Source organism: Syngnathus floridae, chromosome 7 (genome assembly GCF_059516105.1).
Source record: "Syngnathus floridae isolate MCC-2025c chromosome 7, RoL_Sflo_1.0, whole genome shotgun sequence".
Taxonomy (NCBI): domain Eukaryota; kingdom Metazoa; phylum Chordata; class Actinopteri; order Syngnathiformes; family Syngnathidae; genus Syngnathus; species Syngnathus floridae.
This window is the reverse complement of record NC_142419.1, coordinates 7,707,749-7,725,389: the sequence shown is the minus strand read 5'-3', so window position 1 is coordinate 7,725,389 and position 17,641 is coordinate 7,707,749. Positions and strand designations below refer to the sequence as shown.

The 17,641-nt window shown below is 38.3% G+C and overlaps 1 protein-coding gene across 3 annotated transcripts in view; it reads left to right on the top strand.

The window, feature by feature from the left end:
• Positions 1-1,128: 1,128 nt before the first annotated feature.
• Positions 1,129-17,641, top strand: part of limk1a (LIM domain kinase 1a) — a 32,087-nt gene continuing 15,574 nt past the window's right edge. Inside the window, exons 1-3 of one of the 3 annotated variants that reach the window (XM_088381185.1) lie at positions 1,129-1,307; positions 3,564-3,663; positions 13,254-13,392. In XM_088381185.1, the coding sequence (XP_088237311.1) occupies positions 1,250-1,307; positions 3,564-3,663; positions 13,254-13,392 (297 nt within the window). In that variant the 5' untranslated portion in view covers positions 1,129-1,249. Of the gene's footprint in view, positions 1,308-3,563; positions 3,664-12,936; positions 13,085-13,253; positions 13,393-17,641 lie in introns of those variants that run through there. The other 2 variants (XM_088381186.1, XM_088381188.1) reach the window with 2 other exon arrangements.

The following is a 17,641-nucleotide window of genomic DNA, read 5'->3' as shown; positions in this document are numbered from 1 at the left end:
CTTAGCTGACCAAAGGTTCATGGGTGCTGTTGCCTAGTGACCCCTTTGTTCTTTCTGTAATTATGTACTGTATTTTGTACTAATATGAAAGTTGTTGGCATTTGTTCATCCGCTCTGAACACTTTGAACCTCATTGGGTCAGATGTGCCATGGGATACACTTTATTAATTATTTCTACATGGAGGAAAATTGTGGTTTTGCACTTTTAAAAAAAAAAAAAATCCACGCACACATGCACACACGACTTAATATAATCAGCCAATGTATTTGCATCATCAAATAAATAAAATGTGTTTGAAAAAAATGTCGTTTTGTTTCGATTAATGATGTAACATAAGGTACATGAGTCAATAATTGTCAAGTTAAACAAGATGATGCCGCTTTGCCTCAGCTGGGTAAATACGACTTTTGGGGCCATCTGGAAACAATAAAGCACTGAGCCATAATGCAGATGTTATATAAGATGAGGATAGCTCACTGCAGGAATCAAACCTGGGTCACAGACTACATTCCTAGCTGTCTATCTTCCCCTTCTATTGCATTATTAAACATCATCAAAACTGTTCACTAGTGCTAATTTGTGGATGCAACAAAACTTAATGCAGGGGCTAAACTTTGGCATGATAGTATTTCAGACTGTATTCTGGTCTGGTTCTGGCTTGAAAGTGATGGATCTTCACCCAGCCTACCTGATATGGTCATGGGCGTTGAAACTCAGAGTGACTGCAGTCATTATGAGATTGATCTGATTTGTCAAATTAAGAGCACCTAACTCGACACATTAAAACAATAATAAGCGGCTGGTACAAGATTTACATGGTTGCATATTTGCACACTTGATGGGTACTGCAGAGACCCACCCACCCAACCATTATTATACAGTCAAGATTTTTTTTAAAGCTTCATAAAATTGTAGGAATTCATGTATCTATTGATCAGTTGGCAGGAAGTTTAAATACAGTATTAAACCCACACAGTATGTTCCTTGCAGGCATTATTTATTTGTCGCCCACTTGTGCTGTGCCCCCCTGTCCAAGGAACCATGCTAACCAATCAGCGTCGTTCAGTAGCTGGCCGAGCAGTTTCATTGGTCTGCTCCCCTCTTGAATGAAGCTTTGCAGAGGCGCAGACCTGAAGCGGGCAGTAGGAAGGTAAACCCGAGCCAACCGCTGCTGGGACACCGCCAGCCCGAGGTGGTGTGGCACCGGTTATCCATCGACCAGTCTCCTGGCTCTCTGTCGGGGCGTGAATGCGGTTGATGCTTTTCTGCTGCACCTGGAAGAACGAACGCATGGGAGAGGAGGAAGGTAAGGAAAATATGAAAGGATGTTTGGAATAGTCACCCGAGTACACCGGCCGGACGGGACTTGCTCTTGCCTTGAGATGCTGGTGGGCAAAGCAAGTCTAGTGAATTGTCTTTCGATTGGAGTTTGCATTTCTTGCAATTTGTGCTGTATTTACAAAGAGTACCAGGCTGCACGTCCAGATGGTTGTTTATATGAGGCCATGTTGCCTTCGCAATGCTGGCGTGCAAGTGTGTTACCTCCAGGTCATGCACATTCCTCATTCGAATGTAGATTTATTCTTCTTGTACCCGTGACGAATTAGGTGTGTATTTTTTAAACATGTTTATCACACTTAAATGTTTTAGATGACACAAATGTCAATACCTCAGAAATACAACAAAAGCTTAAAAAAAAAAGCATTTTCTAAATGATGACTATTAAAGCCCCTGAAGCTATGGCGGTGCATCTTTGGCAGCAGTAACGAAATCGAGTTTTGTAGAGGAATTTTGTTCCATGCTTCTTCGCAATACTGTATTCTTTGAACTAATTTATATGAGAGGCTTTTAAAGCATCTGCCCAACCTACCATAGCGTCTCAATTCAATTTAATTTAGAGCTGTAACTTAGCCACTCCAATTTGGACTTGTTGGGATGTTTCAGTATGTTGTTCTGCTGCAAGACAACTTGAGACTAAATGGCCTGACACTTGCAGGATTTTCTGGTGGATAGCAAAATTCATTAATCACTGCAGGTCGACCAGGTTCTGAAGTAACAAAGCAACCCCAGAGCATCCCACGGTCACTACCTCGTTTGACTGCAGGACACAATGCATTTTTGTTTGTCTAATCCACTCCAATATACGTTTTAGCAATCTTGCTTGTGAGAACCAATAGCTGAAAAGTTATCTGGCAACTTGCCACTCTATACAGCACAATGGCATTTGTGCATGCAACCGATCATCTTCTCTGTCAAACTGTGTAGCGGCCCACCCGCCTACCTACTAACATAGCTAGACAATCCTCTATCTTAATCACAGCTCCTGATCCGAATATTTAAACGCAAACGTCTGTTTCCCTATTCAGGTGCACATTTTTGTTTAGAATTATATAAGAATAAAAAAAAAAGAATAAATAAATGATGAGTAATTGTCCAGAAGCACTCGCAACACAAATTGGGCATGATGACTCAGGTAATGTTGCAGTGGACTGCTGTGTGTTTGCATGATGAGTCAGAAAAAAATGCTCACTTGCGTGTTGTGTATTGGTTTTCCTTTTATCTGAGCTATTAGAGTCTTTTAGTGGCCATTTCAGACACCAGAGTCTGCAATATTGAGCAAGTGAAGTGCTTCATAATAAAGAGACAAGGTGATAAATATGAATGAATGAAGAGCTGAGGTGGAAGGAGAGTGCAGAGACATTAGTGACCATCATCGACATTGCCCTCCTCATCAAAGAGATCAATACAACAGATCTCCAGCAAGCCATTACAAAATCTGATTAAACAGGTCATTTTAAGAGGTAGCAACTCGATGATATAACGATACAACACTGTTACATGATTGCTAAATTCCCCTTATGATGTTAAATTTGTTCTGAGTAGTCATGATGACTGTTATTTACACTTGGCTTTACTGTTTTGTTACACGAGTGTCTGTAATTGCTCTGTCATCACGTCTTAGCTGTAATAATGTGCGCTCAGTAATTACTAATTACTATTTTTTAATATTTGCTTTTTATAGTCATTACGACGTTGTGTAATGACTGCGTGCTCCTGTTTCAATTCAATTTAACTATTTTGTATGTCATATGAAGCTTGAGGCTACGATGGTGCCATCCGAAACAAAGCAACGTATTGACCGATAATGATTAGAGTACACTAACATCTTTTACTCAGCCTCTCAATGCATTTATGTCTTCATGGCATCGGATGAAGATGGGCGTGAGATGTGCTTTCAGATGGATTAACTTTAAAATGTGCTTAAGTGAACCGTTATGCCTTGATGGCCGTTGCGCCTACTTTGGCCTCATCCACCTTTCCACTCAAGGTTTATTCAGCATTTCTTTAACGCAAGCCTGAATAGGCTATTCTAACATATCAAATGGTGTTTTTGAGACACTAGTTAACTATTTTCTGAATGACAGGATGATAATGCTCTGAGTTGATTGACATATCAGAAAGATATGAATTTGAACTATTTTATTTTTGGGGTTGTTGTTTGGACTAGTGTCAAATTGCATAACATCCTACTTAGTCACTCCCATTGTCACTCTCGTTGCAGCTGGAGGAAGTTTGCCCGTGTGTGCCGGGTGCAAACAAAGAATCTACGATGAACAGTATCTTCAGGCACTCAATGCTGAATGGCATAGCGTCTGCTTCAGGTACAGTGCATGTACTGCATTAAGATGTGAAGTCCATTCATGAAGCTCCATTGAGTGTATGGCGTGTGCTAAATATTGATATTATAAAGCCCACTCGTGGACTCTCTAGTGGTACCCAAAAAAATCATGACCCAAATACGGTTCAGTTTTATTTAAAGTGAAAGTCAACCTGAAAGTTTTCTTCGTAATAATATGTTGGTGCTCTTGTAAGTCCAGGTACCCATTAGTTGATATTGCTTTCCCATCTTGTGTTCAGATACGGTCTCCCACACTACTTTCCTTTCTCCTTTCGCATTTAGTTCATCTGAGACGCTCGGCATTAAATTGACTCTCGCTTTGTGGAATACTCAGCACTCAGTGCGTCACTAGTGATTTCCATCGCTGTGGTGGTCTTCTGAATAGGTAACATGAGGAGGATATTTGGACACGTGGCAGCAAAGCTTTTGTGCGAGTGTGTAGGCCTCGCTAGTGTTTGCCATTGTGTGTGTGTGGCTTCACAATCGATGGTTATTAATGGCCCTCTGCACTGCTTTGTGTCTCTTTAAAGCAGGCTGGTGTCGACTATTCAGCCCTGAGTGTTGTCAGATGCTTTACACTCATTTGCGGCGTCAGGTATCAGGCCATGAGCGTCTGTCCACTCTGCTCTAATAAATATCAACAAATGGAATGAATTAATTAGGAGAAAATTGGAGTTTTGCACACCATGGGAAAGAATGTTATTTATTTGGAATGTTCATTTGTAAGGATTTATCATATTTCTTTCCTGGTGAAACGACTCTACAAAGTTTTAAAAAATAATGTACAGATTTGACTCTATGGTGGAACTTCTAGAAACCCGATAAATGTGGGGTAACAATTTTCAGCCACTTTCTTTTTATAGTAGACTCAAATCATATTCTATTTGGGATCAAAATGATTTCAACTCAAAAGCTATGAAATACACATTTTATTCCATTCCAAAGCTCATCAGCAAGCTTGGTAGAATTGTGAAACAGTCCTAATCATTTAAATAATGTGTTGCAGAAGGGAGACATGGAAAACAGTTCAAAAATTTGTTAAAATCACCAAGTTAATGTGACATTTCTGCCTATGATTAGTGTAGGCAAACTTAATTTTACGTGAGTTTGTTTAACTGAAGCACTCCTAATGACTGACCCACATCCAAGTCATCAAGGATTTCCATGGAAACAGAAGCATTGGCTTGGGAATAAGACTGACATGGAAAATGTCATTGTAATATCAGCTGGACAGAAGCATAAATTCCAGATGCTCTATATTTTGTTTGGGTGGAGTATGGACATTGTTAGAAGGCTCTCAAAATATTTTTTTACTTGGAAATCAATTTTGCAGCTGGGTGATATTAATAATTAATATTAGTACATTGATTTGTTTTATTTGCCTTACTCGACAGTGTTGTTAGGCCTATAAAATATTAACATTAACATAGGAGTGCAACTGGATAGATTTCAGTGCTGTCAATGCATAGTTTGTCCAACAGAGGTCGCACTGCGACTCCCCATTTGGATCATACCAGGCAAGTGGTCAGTCAATGACAAACGTCACTTGTGAAAAATAATGTATCTACATCTTTGATTCCAAGAAACTGCTAGATTTTGGGGGTGTTTCATAATGGAGATGTGCCTGTGTTTCTATAAATATTGTGCCTGATTTCTGAGACATAAATCAAATGGGAAATATCAAATGAACTGACATCTTTATGCATTATATATGTTTGTCTGTGAGGACTAGAAAATATACCGTTCCAGTGAGTGTTTTGAAAACGATATGTAGAACACTTGTTTGTTGTGGTGCAGTGCTTCAATGCATCATCCTGAGAGGTGTTTTTAAAATGCATCTTATTCATTTGCTGAGAGCATGAGCTCCATGTTGCTGTGATACTGCATTCGAGTGCATCAGCATACAGCAGCAGTACAACTAACTCAGCTTGACACTCGGCTCTTTTGACAGTCATCCCAAAGGACTGCAAAATCCTGTGCTTTGCACTTTTCTCCTCACTGCATTGCTTTGGAGAGTGCAGGGTGAGGGTGGTGGTGGAAAAAGTGTGTTCTGATCATCAAAGCAACTTACAACATAAAAATGTTTGGTCCTGCTTTGTGACTGGCACATTTCTGACTGCATAAGAGAATGAATGTGAAAATGATGTTGCTGTGGTAACCGTGAGGATCGCCTCAGTAGCAGAAAAAGCTGCAGTGACTCAGCTGCTTGTACTTGCAGACCAACTCTGCCTGGCAACGCAAGCTGCGGGACACAAAAACCAAGCGAGTGAACAAAAATCTGCAGATGAAGCCAATAAGTGGCTTGTGCACTATAAGCTCTTTTTGCAATGAACGCTCGAATTCCGTCGCAATGGGCTGTGGAAAAACAGATGTAATTTAACTATGATATTGGTTTCTAGGTTTTGTTGTCGTTGTTGATTTTGTTGTACAACTTTTGGTTTTCTTGCTCAGCTGACTGTGCCACCCTAGTTCGAACTGGAGAGATCTAGATACAGTGACTCTATAACGTTGCTATAGTGACGCCTTTCTTCCTCAACCATTTGCTATCTTTTTCCTCCACACATCCCTACTTACATTTGCATGCAAAATGATATCCATCCATATATGTATATATCTATTAAATTGGCGATCATATGTACGAAATATGCTGTGTACAATTTTAAAAACATGTGCAACACAAGTCATTGATTTCAGTGATGCAGGCCTAAAGCTGTATAGAAAACATTCAAGACATGTGAGGCTGTTTTTTTAAAAGGACATTTTACATTAATTGCTTGAATAAGCAGTTGGGAAAATGGATGGATGAATAAAAAAATAAGTAAATCATTAGCAAACTGGCTATTTTGGTAAATGTGTGAGTGTTCGGTTAATGCTTAGTGCAAAATTCACATAGCCTCAAACTAAATGACAGGTGTAATTTAGCAGCTTGGTATGCCACGCTAACTTCATGATTGAACAAACAAAATAAGCTTTTGTTGTCCTTATGGGTGTTTGCTTTTATAATGATACAATACACTTGTTTGTACATATAGTGCTTTTAAATGTATTCAAAGCACTTTCCAAAGTCTTCAAAGCACTTTTTTTTCTTGTGACCCTGGGCTGCCACTTTTGTAATTGAATCGTGTGCCTCGTGCAACCTTGACCCAGATTATCCCTGGTTATTTCACCTGGAAAATGCTTCTCTGTTACAAGTTTAAACATGAGATAAAAACTTTAAAAAAAAAAAAAAAGAAAACAACAATAATCTAGCACAATCAGTTTTCTCTGCCATTCTAAGACTTTGATGTAATAGTCCTTCAAGGCTCTACTGTATTCAAATTTTATGGTCATTGGTGAGACCCTGACCCGCTTGACTATGTTAAGTATGAATATGAGGCTAATATGAAAAACACCTCCATCAGTACGACTGCACCATCAATCCATTTTCAACACCATTTCCCATTTCACTTTTCTTTGTATACAGAGAACCCCTGCAAGAGATTGGGCTGGTCCACGCAAATCAGTGAATAATTGATGGCCATTTAATTGCATTTATGTTTCATAGGAAATCAAAGGGTTAATAGAAAGGGCCAAAAATGTATGTTTTGATGGTTGTGCCCGTGATGTCATAGAGTCAAGTGTGTTCCCAGAGGACTGACCAACAACAGGAAGTCGTTGAGGCCGAAAAGGCAGCTGCACTGTGGGAGGAAACAAAGAAAGGGAGAAGCCAAGTAGAGGGTGTCAATGATGACAGTGAGTGCCGGGCTGTGAGTCTTGTCGCGCTTCGCGAGTGCAACATCAGTGCAGAGAACATGAGTGTGGCTTTTAAGTGTCAAAACGACACTTTCAGTCCTGCTGGGGAAATGTCAGCAAAGAGTCAGCTCAGCAAGAGACAGCTTCAGCACACCAAGTAAGTTGAAGTGATATTCTGGATTGACTTTTTTTTTAACACTTTCGGAAGCGGTAACTTCTGATGAGCTTTGTTTATAAATGTTCTTTTAGACACTTGATCTTAACCTTCAAGGAACATTAATCGATTAATCGACAACTAATTGGTTAGTCTCCTCGGATTTTAATAATCGAGGAATTGTTTAGCGACATCTTTTTAACTAAAGAGTGTCCAAATCTTCTGATTTCAGGCTCTCAAAAGTAATATTTCTCAGATTTCCCTACTCCTTCATGAAAGTGGACTGCTTTATCTTTTGCGTTTAATCAAAAGAAGACATTTTCCAACATGTTTAGTTGTATTTTTATCACTAAATTATACAAAATAAACCAAAATATTATGTTAATAAACAGTAAATAGGGAAAATTTGGTTTTAATACACTTTAGTGCGAGGAAAATTGCATTTGATTAATCGATGGAATAATCAATTACAAAAATATTTAATAGTGACTAGTAAAGCAGAAAGTTGGGTGGTTTTCATTAATTACCTAAGGAAATCATCCATTTTCGAAAGATTGATTTTATAGTGAGTGATTTGTCGGATGATGCATTTGGCTTTGTTGTTTCACTTTCCTTTGTGTTTATATGTAAGCCATTTTAATTGTTATGAGCGATATGGCTTGGTAGTACATCCTTCAAAGTGTAAAATGAATTGCTTTCAGAGGGATGTCGCTTCTGAAATATGTCATTGTGAATCTCATTCTGGCAGTGCATTTCCTAAATTTATGCTCATGTCAACTCTTTACGACTTCAACTTTTGTTTGTATGCAAATATTCAACTTGGTTATTGACTTCCTCCTGTGTAGGTGGATATTAAGTTTATGTATTTTTTAATGCTACTAAAACTTTGTCATGTGTCTTGTCATGTATTTAAGTCTTTATTGTAAAAACTGCATAGCAAGAATCTATAATTAAGGATTCTTCCTTCTGCTTCATGTTTAAATTTTAGTCAGACTCATACTCTTCTCAAAATGCTGACGAGCAGGCACTCTTCTGAATCCAGTTGAACAACTGTCAGCTTCCAGAGTTTTCTTTTATTGTTCCCCAGCCAGTGAAACAAGTGAGAAGTTCCCACATTGAGCTCGCAGCTTAACACTCACAAAGTAAACTGCTGCCGTGCACAGACTTTACTCACAGTCTGCCCAGAATCCCATTTACCAGCTGAATAGTGCCACAAATACAATGTCACACCGGAGCATCTGTCTGTTGCCCACAAATAAAGCAGCACTTATTTTCCTCTGCTTGGTGTGAATTCTACAAATAGAATAAATGATCAACTGTGAATGCAGATTTTCACTCGATATTGCCAAGGTCACAGGAATCCTAGCCTCATTGGCTAAAGGGATTTCCTGGTTTAATGCTGCCCAATAAAGAGAAGGTGGGAGGTCAGCATGATGTGCTTCTCTCAGACAGAGGGGCTGACATCATCGCCGTGGCATTGCTGGTTGCCAAGGAGAGAGAGGAGTAGAAAAGATGGGGTTCAAAAAGGGGGCAGTGTTTTTAAGATGGTCCTTGGAGTTTTGTGAGAGCTGAGCAACATAAAAACCTGAATTCATTTGCCCCATCGGGAGTATTATTGTCTGTGTTAAGGAATCCTGCTGTTATTTTCCTTCATGCAAATGTGAACGTTTTGGCTCGGATGCCGTAATCCCCTCAATTTGCATGATCCTATGGGCGGGAACAAAGATGTCTTCCCCAGGCAGTTTGTGCGTGTGTGTGTGCGCATCTTTTGTTAGTGAGAATTTCAGCTTTGTAACAGTCGCGCAATACTGCATTCTCCATAGCAGACACATTTGTTTTAGCCACCATCAGTCAGATAAGTTGTGAAAGACTTGGTACTATTATGTTGTCTTGTTTTCCCTATACTCCTTGACCAAAATTGGCATATTGATCAGATTTCAACAGCATTTTTGCATGGCTTGCAGATAGAGATGATGGATTTCCCTCTGAGCTTTAGAGAAGATGCTGAAGCTTTAATAATTCATTAGCAGCTACATTTCTGTGTGCGTGGTGTTTGTGCGCATTTCTTTATGATGCTTGGGCAGCGTTTCCCAACCTTTTTGAGTCAAATCACATATTTTTGTTGAGGGAAAAAAAATTGAAATTTTCTCAGAGGGAATACACATACTAATCATATCTTAGGTTTTATTTCGTGAAAATGAACAAAAAAACATTAATTGCTGTTAAAATAAATCTTCCCAATTGAATAGGGCAATGTCCCACTACATACCTGGTGATCTCTCTTGGTACCATGGCTGGGAATGTTGTAACAATGGTCTTGTGAATGTGAAGTCAGGCGTGTGGGATTGGGTCTGGGTGTACGTCGTCGTAAATGTTTCAGGTTTACATCTGCCAACTGATGGTTATCCTTGGCTCGCATCGAGCAGGTCCATTTGGTTGCACCACTTCCTGCACCAGTGTCAATGTGCACGTCATATAATGGCCCAGGGCAACATCTGTATACACATGCAAGCTTCCTCATGACACTTGTGCCATGTGTCAAATAGCAAAGAACGTTGTGTGAGTGCCTGGGAACAGCAAATCCTATTTTGATTTACAATATTTAAGTGAATAGTGTATTTTTTAAATTTTTGTCTATATGGCCCACTCCTATGTTTAATCATAAAACATTAATTCACATTTTGATTGTCCTCAGCAGTTTTTTTTTTCATCCAACCGTCTACTCATTCATGTGAACAGGGACAAATGAATCATATTCAATTTTGACCCACGTCTGGCGGTCCTCATGATTAATACGATGCACAGATGGTCCAAACTATATTACATCATGAAGCTGTCTAATAACATTACCTCAGGGGGTACAATAACTGTGAATGAAGGTATATACCGATAGAGCATATGGAGGTCGTTATGTATTTAAAAGTGTTTTAATTGCTTCGGCACACGCTCATAAATTTAATTGTGATTAAAGGGGAAATCAACCCCCAAATTTTTCTTTGTGATAAAATGTTCTGCGTAGCCCAACTAGTCGAAGACAATGTTCTGATTAATGATTTGTTTGTGGAATATGAGTTAAATGGGTAAAATCCACCTGTTTTTATCCATCTCGGGGTGGCCGTTTTGTCACTTGCTGGCGACTGAAAATGACATTGTATATTTTGCGCAGGGCTCGAGTCAACCAACCACGACTCATTAGTTTTCCGAAGCTGAGCCGTGATTGGTCATGACCTGAGACCATTCATTCTTAAACGAATGAGTCAAATTCTAGTGTTTTTTTTCCATGACAATAAATACATGGTCTTTTTTTTTAAAAAATATACTTTTAAAAGATAGCCATGTTGTTACTGTAATGTGCAAAATTGCACCCTAACTTAGGACCAAACTCCAATGTTGTCCAGTGCACCGCAGATGGCCACTAGTTTTTTTTTGTGGTCTCATATTGACAGGAAAAAGGTGAATTTTGGAAATAAGCTGCCCAAGATTGTCTTAGAAAAAGGAATTTATTGCTCTGTCAGAGAAGTTAATTCCATAGAGGATTTCCACAGGAAGGAGGTTATAGATTTTCAGACTCAGATCCCTCAGTTATTGGCTATTTTCAGGCCCCTGCGGGATTCCAATTGCATGTCTCAAATCTGTTCTCATATCTTTTTTACTTTTTTATGGTCATAAATTACATCTTCTGATATACTTGTCTTTCATGAGCCAAGTGCATTGAGTTCAACAAATCACCCAAGTTCTGGTTGATATTTTGACATTCTGCACGGGTGTGTGTTTGTGTCTGTGTGTGCGTGCGTGCACAAAATCAAGTGTGTGTATTTCATGCTGATAATCCTCTTATGGTCTATGCAACTGCAAATTCAGTAGCGGAAAAAATACCCAAATGTGAGCTTTTGGATACACATGTAAGTTACTGCAATTATGACTGAATGTTAAACGTTTTTCCCCCATAATAATGAAATACTTGATCATAATCCTGTTTTGAGATTCCTATCTTGAGGGCATCACAATCTGGTTCCCACTAGTGCATTCAGCAATAAATAATTCTGGCACTCCCAGCTACATATGTTTGCATGGAAAATCCAAATCAAGCATGTCTGTCAACCCTCTCGGTGTGAATTTGTCTAAAGTACAGGGTTGCACGTTGTGTGTAGGGAAGTGTCTCAAGGGGAGATAAAAGGGCGCAGGGCGCAGGGCAAGGACAGCAAAGTAGATCCTGTCTGGATGCTGCTGACGTCTCCTGAAAGCCTTGACCCACTTCCAAGTCTCCTCCCACCCAAACATGCTGCATACTGAAGCAGCTCACTGTCGATGTGCTGTGAAGCACTGCGTGCTGATGCTCAGATGCTCAAGAGGGAGGGTGTGCCTGCAATGAAGTGGCGCATGAATAAATTGTGTGTTCTGCCATTGCAAGGTGAATGCGAGTGCAGCGGGTTTGCCGACAGAAATGACCTTGACCAAAGTTAAAAGAAGAAAACTGCTGCACCTGCAAGTTTATCAGCACCTGCACTTGTTTACAGCAATACACATGAGGGCTCAAGCTGAGGAACGCCAATAAACTGAGGAACGTTGTTGGAAAATGTGCATTGAACGTTCAGACAGTCAAGTGATAGGAAGGAAGTGGGGGAGACATTCACTTAGTCACAGCTGGTACACGCACAGATTCAGACAGATTACGAGCAAGAAGACAAATTTTTTCACATGCACACACGTTAGTGTATCACTAAGTAGGTATTAGCACACTTTTCGGTTTTGGACAGAGTACTCCGGGAGTATTTTAAGGCATTGTTTGCAGACAAAAGGGGAGAAAATGTTTAGTTGGGAAATAGTGGTCAGTTATAACTTTGGTCGACAGAGACTGACATTCATGTGTTAGGTTTGCATGAATTATTACTAATCCAGTCATAATTGCACATTAAATTGCGATTGGAATATTGGCGTATGGGGGGGTCTACTACATGTGGCATGTGGTACTACATTGAAAGCACGCAACTCTAAATTGGGAAGCATTGCCCAAAATATGGGTTGAAGCTTTCCTCGTAGATTCTTTCTTGAAATGTACCTTAAATAGAAACACAGTAATCTTATCCCCATTCAACAAAACTATGGTATCAATAAGGTGACCAATAAATGGACACCTCAAACGGCACAGCTTTTATCAAAAGTAATTTCAAGACACATTTCAGCGTCAAAGAAGCATTCTTTGCTGGTTAGAACGGACAATACTGCACTCGAGTCATTATGATGTTGCAGATGACAGCATTGCTTTTGTCTTTGAAAAACAGTCACCGGAGACACATACAAACACAAAGGCTCAGTCATAGCTGTGTGTTTTTGTGATCTCATTTGTTTTGCCTGTTTATCTCATTAGGATTGCTTGCGATAGCCTTTACAATCACGCTCATTTTCACCACCGGGACTATCTTGCTGCGTTTGTGTAAAATGTAAAGGTCACGGACATCGAGTCAACATATCTGCCTTTCACTGTTGGTGTTGGAGTCAAATGTTGAAAAATGACAAAGTGAGGCAAGTTTACAGTAAGATAATTGCTCAACTGGAAACAAACATGTCAAGTTCAAAATAACTGGTAGTTGTATATAGACCATGTTGCATATCCACAAGAACAAAAATTAATCATTATTTTCAGTCAAAGGTTCATGTGTTGCCTTTTTGCATTTCCTTTGTTATAGATGCTGTGAGTGCAGTAGCTCGCTGTCCCACTGGTACTATGAAAAAGATGGACGGCTCTTCTGCAAAAAAGACTACTGGGCCAAGTTTGGCGAGCTGTGCCATGGCTGCAATGACCTCATCACCACTGGCCTCATTATGGTAAGAGGATTATACAGCTAACACTTATCTTTCCTTAACCTCCAGGGCCTCGGTTTTTACAGTGTATACATTTTTGAAGATGTGGTAACTGGCTCAAAAATTCCACTTTCTTATCAAATTTGAATAATAAATCCTTTTTGGGTTTTTGCTGATGGAAAAAATGCAATTGCCAGATATCGTAGACGAGAGTGTAAAAATGAGGATTAAATTTGCCAAGTCTGAGTTAAGATAAGCAGCACCAATGTAATGAAAATTATTTGCATTGTGTGATTGCAGCACTAACACTTTATAATTATAGAGCTCAAAAATATGCTACAGACTTTCTAGTATAGTTTCTGAATAGCATTTGGATGTGCGTTTATATGTTCTCTGACCTAGGAAATGGATGCCTCAAATAATACAGACTAGAGATCCATTGCACATGATGAAATATAGTCTCCTCCTTGACATGTGTATCTCCTTTGCAGTGCAATCTCAATAATGTAACATCGCCGAGTCTTAAGCGAATTGGGGATCATCCCTCGTCGTGTGTCCTCTGGTTTATTGATCTTCTCACAAAGACAAATTATGTCTTTGAGTTAGACGGTATGAGATTGACTTTCTATTTCTCACTGAATTCAGCAGAAGTCCTTATATTTATACACTCGCCCAATTGGCATTCATCTTGTTCAAGCAAGTAATTTTCCAGAGATGCTGTCACTGATTTTCATTTATTCAAATTAAGCATGAAGTGGCATATTTGTGGTGTATTACAACCATATCAAATTGGTAACCCCAGAAAGATGTAACAGTGCCCCATTGTAATGCAATTTAATTAAGAATTAAAAATTGTCTTTTATGGTGCAACCAAAAAGCATTAGTGCAGCTACTATTTTCAGAAGACTTTGTGACTTCAAGTGAAGGGCAAGTGGTTACGTTTGTTAATTCTTCTGGGGGTTTTTTTTCCACTCAACTTTTAACGACATGACAAGCTTGCAATTTCATCACAGCCTTGCTTTTCTTATCTAATAATGAAATCAACTTAATTCACAGGCTAATGGACAATTGAGACACTATTATTGCCTCAGTCCGATTTGTTTCAGCCAAATTACAATTTATTATCTGTCCTCATCTTAAAACAACACGCATGATTCAAGAGTCTAGACAGTTTGAGTAATTGAAAGTGGGTCTTGGTAGACTTTTTTTTTTTTTTTAAATAAGCTTTCGTCTTCCTGCAAATAAAGTTGGCTGCGTTGTGAGAGCCACTTCTCATTCATTTAAGATGCATGTACAATGTTTGCCAATAAGTCAACCCCGACTTACATACAGTAAGCACTGTTGAGTAGATATTCAAATGTATACAACAAAACTCAAAGTTAATATTTGGTCGCAACCAACAGATTTTCTGTTGATTTAGCGCACCTATTTTTTGGTCTATAAAAAAAGCCACAAGACATTTTTCTGCTCAATACATCACTAGCATCGAAGCAGGAGTGCATTGCGTTCATTCGGCTTTTCTCATCGGCGCCTAGAGAGAGCAGTAACTCACTTGTCAGACTCCACTCAGGTCAATTATGACCTTTCCTGAGGATGTATGTGCTAAACTGAGACTTTCACTCTTGTAATTTAATTACCGTATATCCTGTCCCACCCTCACTCTGCTCTTATCATTGTTTTGCTTTGAGTTGACAAATCTGCAGACAGAATAAAAAAAGCTGCAAAGTGCAAAAAATAATGCTGAGCAGTGGTATTTGATTTGTACGCCAGTGATTCAGGATGATGAATTATTTCCACTCATACGGCGCCAGGATAAAACCTTTGACCCGTTCTAAAATTACTTTTTTGTTTGCATAATTCTTCTTTTTTTTATCATTTAAGAGCACCAAACAGTAAAGATCATACATGATCCAAGTGAACATAAAAATAAAGATTTTCAATGGTGATTTCAGCTACCTGGCGCTGTGCTGTGTGAATTGTCATATTTAATATTTAATTTAATAAGTGGTGGCCCATTCTTAGTGACAACAACCACAATCGAGCGTCATAGAGTCTTACACATATATCTCTGTGGGGATGCGTATTTTGGCCCAATCTTAGAATTACTTGAATTCAGCAACACTGGAGGATCTCCAAACCTGAACGGCCTTTGCTGTATTATTTTAACTTTACTTTTGTTTATCCATCTATTTATTTGCTGAACTTAACATTAAAGTGAGGAAATTATGTAAAAGAAAAAAAAAATTCAAAATACCTTTTTATGTCACGACCGGACATTATTGTTGAGTTAGTACTTTCTCCATAGTGACTTTAGTTTAGTTATTTGGTGCTATCCTATCAGTGCTGTTGTATTTAAATTTTGATACTTTCATGGGATACTTTTTTTTCCTTGTTTTGTTTGAAAGTAGCAAGTGATCACATGCCGCGCAAGTGAAGTCATGTACTTTCCCCGAGTTTTTTCTGTTTTGTTCTGAAACGAACGTGTTATGTGTGTGTCATCGATCATTCAAGGACAATGGGGAGAATACATTGTGTACTGCATATAAATGAAATGCTTTAAGGATCTGCTTGCAATTAATTGAATGTGTTATCATGACACAGCAAATATCAGAAATCTTAATTTAAAGGGCAAAGTAGCAAATGCTATATCATGTGTTAGTCACAACATGTTCATAAGTAAATTATAAGCCATCAAATATTTAGTTTATTGTTTAGCACATATTATTACAGCAATAACAGTGCAAGGAGGGAGACGAAGCCTAGGGCTTGTAGAGAGCTCCACTCCTGTTATATATACAACAAAGTGCTGTGTAGGCAAACAAATAAACAAAAACATAACAAGCTAAATATTAATTCATCATATTCATATATATATATATATATATATATATATATATATATATGTATGTATATATATATATATATATATATATATATATATATATATGTATGTATGTATGTATGTATGTATGTATGTATATATATATATATATATATATATATATATATATATATATATATATATATATATATATATATATATATATATATATATATATATATATATATATATATATATATATATATACATACACACACACACACACACACACACACACACACACACATAAACAGATACACTATACGGAATAAGAAACTAGCAAAACAAAATAAACACTTAGCGATGTTTAAGCAATCGGAGAGACACCAGGTAGGAATAATTAAAAGGGAACGGAAGAACTGCGAACAGAAAATAACAAAACAAAGAAGAATCAGAGTATGAATTGTCGTTAGGTTGATGTTCTTAGTATGGATCAGCTGAGTGCAGTGGAGTAATTATGGACTGGTAAGATCATGAGTAGAGAAGGTGGTGTTTCAGGTGCTTTCTAAAAGCAGCCTGTGAAGATATAGATCGGATATGGACTGGTACTCATTCCAGAGTGAGGGCCCTCTAAAGTAGATGTTGTATTGATGGTGTGATGTTCGACAGGAAGGTGGGTGGAGATTGTCCCTGTCTTGTTGGATATGAATGAATGTCTGATACAAATGTGAAGAAATTATGAAAAGTGGCTGGAAGATGGTGTTTCCTATATATGTATTTATGGATGAGTAGACAGGTTTGATGAATATTTACTTTATCAATTGACAGTAGTGAGTCTTTTCTAAACAGTGGTGCCGATGGTTCATATCTATTTGAAAATGAGATCATTCTTTGGAATTTGGAGTTTGTTGAGGTATGTTGGATATGTGCCTGCCCAGACTATGTTGCAGTAATTGAGAAAAGGAAACAGGAAGCTATAATACAGAGTGAGATGACGAGAAGAATGGACCAGGGTACAAACGTTTTGTGAAATACCATAGATCTTTTGCAAACCAAATCAATATGTTCAGACCAGTTTAAGGATTCGTCTACTATAACACCTAGGAATTTGATGCTAGTAACTTGTTGGATTTTGTTATTGTTTATGTACATTTTGGTCTCTTCTTTGGGGTAAGATTTATTTATATTGCAGAAGATCATGAAGTTAATTTTTTTTATTTTGAGTGTCAACTTATTTGTTTTGAACCATTTTGTAACAGAGGACAACTCAGCAGTCACGCTTACAATGATGGAATTAAAATCATCATGGGTTGCAATGAGGTTGGTATTTGATGGACCAAACAGCATCCTGTTTCTGTTTGAGTGGTTTTGGTTTCTACTTTCAATTCCACTTTGCTGATTGTGGGCAGTACAGCAACACATTACCACACGGTTTGTGTGTGTCTAGTAGGA